The sequence below is a fragment of the Plecotus auritus genome (assembly GCF_963455305.1).
Source record: "Plecotus auritus genome assembly, chromosome: 4".
Classification (NCBI taxonomy): Eukaryota; Metazoa; Chordata; class Mammalia; order Chiroptera; family Vespertilionidae; genus Plecotus; species Plecotus auritus.
Genome location: NC_137775.1, coordinates 99,839,808 through 99,847,999, shown reverse-complemented (window position 1 = coordinate 99,847,999; position 8,192 = coordinate 99,839,808). Strand labels below are relative to the sequence as shown.

At 54.2% G+C, this 8,192-nt stretch overlaps 1 protein-coding gene across 1 annotated transcript; it reads right to left on the bottom strand.

Moving 5' to 3' along the window:
* Nucleotides 1–1,270: 1,270 nt before the first annotated feature.
* On the bottom strand, nt 1,271–6,185 carry LOC308246745 (DLA class II histocompatibility antigen, DR-1 beta chain-like; the record flags this gene model as incomplete). The annotated part of the gene is made up of 6 exons (XM_080665127.1): nt 1,271–1,324; nt 1,601–1,624; nt 2,066–2,176; nt 2,827–3,108; nt 4,969–5,217; nt 6,176–6,185. The coding sequence occupies 6 exons, from the start codon at nt 6,183–6,185 to the stop codon at nt 1,311–1,313; spliced, it is 690 nt and encodes a 229-aa protein (XP_080521253.1). The 3' UTR covers nt 1,271–1,310.
* Between the last annotated feature and the right edge of the window lie 2,007 nt (nt 6,186–8,192).

Sequence of the window (8,192 nt, the reverse complement as noted above, 5' to 3'; positions counted from 1 at the left end):
TTATGTGTGCTTACACTTGGGATGTAACATGTGATTATGGGTGTGCATGGATGAGTGTGCATGTAGGCGTGAGTGTGTGCACACAGGCCCGCATGTTCACCAGTGATCCTGTGTGAGGGTTCAGACAACTCACAGGGGCAACTCACCCTGTGTCCTCTCCCTTGCCAGCTCCAGGCTCTCCCTCGCCTCCGACCCTCTCCTGAGCTGTTAAAGCAGCTCCTTCTCCTCACTTCTCAGCCTCTTCCAGCAAGCCTTCCTTAGTGAATATTTAAAAAAATATATTTTTATTGATTTCAGAGAGAAGGGAAAGGGAGAGAGAAACAGAAAGTTCAATGATGAGAGAGAATCGTTGATCAGCTGCCTCCTGCACGCCCCACATAGGGGATCAAGCCCACAACCCAGGCATGTGCCCTTGACTGGAATTGGACCCGAGACCCTCTAGTCTGCACGGCAAGGCTCTATTCACTGAGCCAAACCAGCCAGGGCCCAAGCCAAGCTTTCCTGTCACGGTGTGTTCTCCCCAGTGACTTACGTGCTTGCTTGCCTCTCTGTTTCTTTTGCCTCATCAGACAGGAGCTTCCTGGGGGTGGGGTTGTCCCAACAGGAGACGGGGAGGGTCCCAAGCACGGAAACTGCTTCTAGGCCCACAGGGGACTGTACTCTTGACTCTGTCTCCCAGACTGAGCTCAGGAGCCTGGGAGGGGCGGGAGCCGGGGAGCCCCTGCCCTGCACCAGACCCTTCCTGGCTCCTGATGACCTGGGGGGAGTTGCACTGAGCGAGCTGTGGGCCAGGGGATCGAAACCTGGGTCTCCATCTTGACCTGGGTGACTTGGGAGGCTTTTGGCTTCTAGGCTCAGGTGCCTCCTCTGCATGTGAGGGGTTCGTAGGCGGCCTAGGGCCCTTTGCCTCCACAGCTCTGTTGACGCCCAGTCTCCTAGGTCCTATGCAACTCTTTCTTCCTACTTCCTGCCCTTGAAGCCCCGTGAGCAGATGATTTCACTCCATATTTAATTGAGGAAAATGTCACAAAGAAATGGGGGCAGAGGTGAGCTAAGGTGCACAGCAGACAGCGAGGGTTGAACACAAAGGGACAGGGAGGGATGGAGCTAAGGCTCTGCAGGCAACACTGGGGCCTCCAGGTCCAGGGCTGGGGGAACCAGCAGGGAGGAGCTGCTGCGGGGTCAGGAGCCATGATCCCCCAGAGCCCGAGGCGGCTCTCCTCATGGAGTGAGAGCCCAGCAGGAAACCTCTTCAGGCTGCGAAGGGGCGGTACAGAAGGTTCTCTCCTGCCGGTGTAGCCATGGCCACCTCAGCTCAGGAGCCCTGCAGACAGAGGACAGTGCAGTTCCCAGGCCCAGCCAGCAGGGGCGCTGCCCTCCCAGGCCTCCTGCTGTGGCTCCCAAGTGAGAAGAAAGGCTCTGAGGCCACAGGAGGCAGAGCTGCTTTAGAGCTGCCTCTCACGAGGCGGGAGGAGGCGCTGCAGTGAGGGCGGGGCCAGAGCCACACCAGGCTCCCCACCATCTGTCCCCTGGCTGGCCCCTGCTCCTTCTGTTCTAGGGAAACCGAATGCGTCCCTAAGAGAGGATTAAAGAGCGTTACCTGCTGGCTGAAGTCCAGAGTGTCCTGGGAAGAGAAGGAAGATGCTACTTAAAGATATGAAGGTAAGTGTGACCCAAACACAGGGTCCCCGCCCAGGCCACCTGAGCTTCTCTAGCAGCACCCCCACCTGCTGACACCAGAGCAGAGCCGAGAGCAGAAGCTGAGAGCAGTGGCCCCGAAGCTGTCACATCCAGTGTCATTTTAGGGACCGCAGGGCCTGCTCCTCCATGTACCCCAGGATCTGCACCCAAATCTCTGCACATGTTAACCCATCTCTAACCCCCAGAGCCCTAATTCCTCATGTCTCCACCCTAAGGACCGGGAGCTAGTGATTCTGCGTTTCCCGGACACGTGAGACCAACAGGGAAAGAGAGGCCTCTACGGCGCTGCCATCCCCAGAGCTCACCCAGCAAAGCCCCCGTTCCCCCCACCGTCTCGGGGCCTGGCTGCCAGCAGGCGCCTTACCTTTCTGCGCCCTGAAGGAGATGAGCAGCCCTGCCCCGAGGAAGAGCAGCCCCAGCACGAAGCCCCCGGCTCCACTCAGCACCTTGCTCTGTGCGGATCCAGACTGGGCCCCTGGGAGGAGAGGCTGGTTTCAGTGGGTTTAGCCCAAAGCAACTTCTCTAATGGAGACCCTGGGATGGAGAGCTGGGTGTGTGTGTGGGGGGGTGTGCCCTAGAGGAAGCAGAACATTAGCCATTTCCGGGAAAGAGACTGAGGTCACATGGAGCAGGTACAAGGCCCAGGCACTGGCCTCAGGTGCCCTCACTCCCGACCCAAGGCCACTGCTTCGGCCTCTGATGGCTGCGGAGCCCGGGGCTCGGTGACCCTCATACTTGGCCCGGGTCACAGAGCTGCAGACGCAGAGCAGAGGGACTTTCCCGTGGCAGGAGGGTCCCCACGCTGTGGAGGACGCACCTCCTCCCAGATCACAGTGGGCAGCTGAGCGCAGGCAGAAGCACCCGCCCAGCCGACAGGGAACGGTGCCCAGGGCCAAGGGGCACCATGACGGGGAGAGGGTGGGGAATTGAAAGCAGGGCAGGAATGGCGCCTCCCAGGGCTATGGGTGTCCACAGAAGCGATCGGGGCTGCCCTGTGGCCTGTGCTGAAGGACAGACACGAGCAAAGGAAAACGGGGTGTGGGGAGAGGGGACCCTGGCCCTCAGGGACAAGCAGAGGCCCCTGTGGGGTCGGGGGGAGGCGGGGGAGGTCAGAAGGCGTCTCACTCCATTCCACGGTGACGGGGCTGGTGCTGCTGGGGTGCCGCACTTGGCAGGTGTAGACCTCCCCGCTCCGGGGCACTGTTTCCAGCATCACCAGGATCTGGAAGGTCCAGTCCCCGTTCCGGATCAGGCCCGTGGACACCACCCCGGCCTCCTCTTCCTGGCCGTCCCGCAGCCAGCGGACCTCAATGTGGCCCGGATAGAAGCCATTCACGGAGCAGACCAGGAGGCTGTGGTGCTGCAGGCGCTGGGTCTTGGCAGGGTACATGGTCATTGTGGGCTTAGCTGGGACAGAGAAGGCGGAGGGAGACATGAGCAGACAGGCAGGCCCCTGGTTGCTCCCTTTTGGCCTTGTCTCCAGCCCCAGCTCCAGGCCCGGGCAGGCCACCCTCAAACCCAGCCTGTGGCCCCGCAGGGGGTAGTGCCATGGGCCTTGAATCTCTGCCTACAGCCCGGGCCTCTGGATTTGAGAGATGCTGAGGAAATTTGGGGGATTTTTCACTTGAAACAGTTACTCATTGTTGAATGGAAGTGTTTACAGATCTTTGCAAGGCACAGAGTGTGTGAGTTAAAGTGTGATTTCTGGAGCTGGGCTGCCTGGGTCACATCCAGGCTGTGCCTCTGACTGGTGATCCTGGGAGATCCTCTCTGCTCAGCTTCTCACCTACAAAGGGGTGATAATACTAACTTACCGCTTCAGGACACATGAGGATCAGTGGGCCTAAAAAATGTACAACAGCGACTGGAACGGAGCCATCACTCTATGTCAGCTGTTTATTACATATGGAGAGAGAATATAAGGAAAGCAGAGGGAGAAACTGGGGAACGGCTTGGGGAAGATGGGACTCAGGGTGTGAAGTCCTGGGAATGCGATCACACCTGGAACACAGAGATGGTTCCCCGGGAAGCAGGAAAGAGGGTGGTTCCTTAGCTCTGGGGCTGAGTCCTGAGGGAGAGGGAGGAGCAGGGCAGGTACCCATTATAACACTTATAGGGATGCTCACTGAGAAACCCGCTCCTTCTCACAGAAGCCGATATGCTATTGGGATTGTTGTCATTTCAGCAATCCCAATAGCATATTGTCTCTCATTTCAATTTGACATTTGAGCTCAGGGCAGGGTCTGGGACTCATTAATATGTGTGCTTCCTGCCTATGACCAGGCTCAATAAATACAGATTTGAAGGAGGAAGAGGAAGAAGAGGAGGAGAAGGAGGAGAAGAAGAAGAAACTTGGGGGAAACATTTTTACTGTATTCCAAAAGGGTAGATTTAAGATTGATGGTAAATCATTGCTAGCAGCTTTGAGTGCATTTCATTACCTTAAAGATGTTTAAATTCCTAACATGGAAAGTAATGAAACAGAATCAAAACACAAGGCAGGAGCTGGAGAAAATGCTGAATCCATGTCAGCAAAGTGTCCCTCTTGCTGCCTAGAGAACCGGGAAAATCACTGAGAAAAGGCCCGTACCCCAGGGATGACGGACAATAGGCCATTCCTAGAGCAGGAACAGCCAGTAGCCAACACGTACGTGAAAAATGTTCAAGAACCTTAGAAATCAAAGGATGAATTTAAAATAAAAAATTTTCAACTGAGATTTGACAGTAATGTAAAAATATTTAACAAAATAGAATGTAAGTAAACTACCACAACTCTAGAAAGTTAACATGTAATTACTTAAATACTGTCAGCACTGTGTAGATGAAACATCAGTGTGTTAAGTAACAAAATCACAACGTGAAACCTGGCTCACCATCACTCCCCCTATGTAAACACAGGTGCACTAAGGGGAGCAAGACACTCAGACCTAAAGGAGCTCAGAAAGGCCAGAGGTCATCGGAGGCCCCGCCCCTCACACCCAGCCTGACCCTCCGCCCAGGGAAAGGCTTGCGCACCAAGCACCCCTATTCCAGGGCTCGGGGTCAGGGGGGTTGGCCAAGACAGACGACTCCCTCCTCACACCTTCCACCTCCCTCCCTGCCCTCTGCTTCCCAAACCCTCCCCCGACTGGGCACCCCCAGAAACGCCCCTACACAGGACTGGACCTCAGGGTCCCCACAGCCGCCTTCAGGCCCCTCAAGGGTGCTCCTCACAGCCCTGGGTGCGCTCCCCCCAAGGCCACCACTCCCCCCGTCCGCTGCGCTCACTTTGCCGAGGCACCAGGAATCTATCCAACACTCTGTAGTTGTGTCTGCACACGGTGTCCACCTCGGCCTGCCTCTGCTCCAGTTCGTCCTTCCGGCTGTTCCAGAGCTCGGTCACGGCGCGGTACTCCCCCACGTCGCTGTCGAAGTGCACGTCCTCCTGACCATTGTGGATCCATCTCACCAGGAGTCGCACCCACTCCGTACCATTGGAGAAATGACACTCGTACTTAAACTGCTGCACAAAATTTGCTGCAGGGACAGGAAGGACCCATCACGCTGGTGAGAGACGATTGCGATGCCGCCCAGTGCGGGGCACCCAGGCGGTGGGGACACGGGACCCCGGCACCCCCACTGCCAGCACCCCGGGGTCCCTCTCTTCTGGGGCTGGAGGATGGCCGAGGGGCAGGGAGACCCCTGGGACCCTCAGCCACTGGGGACCCACTGGGCTTCCCTGCGGGGCTCCGGGCTGCAGGCTGGGCGAGGACTTGTGCCATCACCGCCTCCTCCTAGACGCCCCCCCCTCACCCACAGCCTTTCCCGTTCCCCACACCCACCTCCTCCTGTCACCACCTGGGCAGGGGACCTCGTGCCAGGCCCCAGCTGCCCCGGGACCCAGGAAGGAAACCGGGCATCGCCCTCCACCCTGGAGCTTAGAATTCACCAAAGTGTGGGGCACAGCCAACCACAGGCGCATTCACACAGGAGGGAGATGTCAGGAAAGGGGCCTCTGGAGCAGGGACAGCAGGACCCAAGTTCCATCAGGGCGGGGCCAGTGGCCTCTGAGTGACAGGATGTGGCCTGAAGGTTGTGTGTGTGGCGGGGAGGGAGGCACATTTCAAGGGAAGGCAATGCCACCTGCAAAGCCCAAGGGAACCCATGGCCTCCTGGAAACCAGAGAACCGGCTCTGAGCCCAGACAGTGAGAGGGAGGGGACAGGAGCCTGGAAGAGTCCGGGGTGCTGAGAGCCTGGGGGTGAGGGAGGGGCGCCGTTTGCTCCATGTAAGGGAAAGTACTGACGAGTTCAGGGGGTTACACCCTAATCCCAATAGGGCGCCAGCTCTTTCCTGCATGTCCAACCCAGGAGGCGCAGAGAACCGGAACACACCCGTGGTGAAAGCCAGGTGATGAATGGAAGCTCTGACACCATCGCTGGTGTGGAGAGAGTCACTGCAGAAATGTGAGGCACTTCCTGAGAACAGGGGCTCACCACGATGCATGACTCGTAAAGGAGAGACATGGACGGTCAGCAGAGATGCAGTGACAGAACTCATTTTGACAAACATTAAGGCAATAATAACAATGAAGGTTTTAAACTTCAAGTGATTGAATGGATTCAACAAGAAAGTGGTGAATTTGTACAACTGTCTGGTGTTTGTTTGTTTAAGGGCTGGAGGAGCCCGTGGGTCTTGAATCACCTTGGAAAGCAAGCGTAGACTGTCTGGTGTTTGGTCGTTGGTTTTATTTGGTAATAAAATGAGCTAAAACAAGCCGTGAAGAGCTGCATTGGAAGGCGCGTGTGTATAAAGCGTGAGTCTAGAATTTTCAGAAACAGCCGGTGTCCAGCAGTGTTCTCCACCTCAGCACTATTGACCTTTGGACCAGATAATTCTGTGTGGGTGGGGCGGGTGTTCTGTACACAGTGGGCTGCACACGGCATCCCACCAGTTGTCAGAGAAACCCCCGGTGTGACAACCAAACATGGCTTTAGATGTTGCAGATGTCCCAGGGGTGGGGTGGGGGAGGGGTGGTGAACCTTCTGAAAAATCTGTGGTGAAAAATCCACTGTTGATTATGCAGCAACTGAGAATTACAATAAAAATTTAGCCAATATTATATCTGTGGAAAGTCTTGGTCTATATGAAACTTATACATTTTAGGAATCTGGTCTCAGTGCAGAGTAATTTTTTTAGTAAAATAAATTTATTCAGGACCAAGATCTACCCGTTTCTTTGCCTTGCTACCCAATCCCAGTCATGTAATGTATCCTCTACATCATCTTCTTTCTCAATCTCTCTGCCACTGGCCCACTGCTTGTCTATAGTAGAAGCTACAGCCATGGCCATTTAATTCCCATTCAAAGTCCCAACCAATTCACGTTCTAACTGCCTCCTGCTCCCAATAATACCAGGAGGCATCAGCTTACCAGCCTTGGCCGGATGTGGACTCTCATTTCTATAGGCAGGTCCCTCAGAAGGGGAGCAGCTAAGATGACACCCTCACATAGACAGATTACAAAAAGGAGCAGGTCCCAGCTTTAGATGGAGACCTTCACGTAGAAATGATGGCAGAGGGGAGGGCACTCTGGTCAGACTTCGTCTGTCTAACTTTTCACAAATTCTCTAGCGCCTTCCTGACACATGAGAAGGTTGAAAATAAACATGTGTGAGTTGCTGTTCACTGCAGCCTGTGTGGTTAGCACTATCAGGCCATGCTCATGGGCCCAACTTAAAGGCCGCCAGATAAAGCAAATACAAATACACGATTCCCAGCACATTAGGATTTCAGATAAGTAATTTTTGGTTCTCTGAAATTCAGCTTAAATCAGGCATCCTCTATTTCCTTTGGCAACACAAGCCCACCCGCTGATGGAATCTGAGACGGAGGAGTGCACCTAAACTTCTTTGTGTTACTCAAGTGCCCATAACAGTCTGCACATAGTGTGAGCCCATATGGAACTTTTCAAGTTGTAAATGCAAAATGGATGTAAATTCCTCCTTTATATTGGAACCAGCAGCCCTTGCCCCTGCTGCCCCCAAGCCTAAGACACACACTGGCACATGGGAACATCAGAAATCTCAGCAGCAAGTCAGACCCAGCCAGGCCACTGTTCACCAGTGTGGGTAGAAGCCCAGATTCTAGCATTAGGAATCTATATTAGAACATTAGCTCTTCCGCTGGGTCAGATGGTAACACCCATGGGCCTTGTTCTTTACCTCTAAAATAGATTAAATGATACTGTATTCCTCACAGGATATTGTAAGTGTGGAATTAAATAGTGATTCTTCCTAGTGCTGATCATACAAGACCTCAATAAATATCTTGCTCACAAGATCTTTCTATTCCTTAACTTTCTACATCAAATAATGTCTTCATCACCATTTGGCAATTGTATTTAATTAACTTTATCACTAAATGTCATTTTGACCAAAAGGACAGAAACATTGGTCTCTGTATATAACAGGGTATACATGCCTCTAATATGAAAGGACTATGCTGATGTGGAA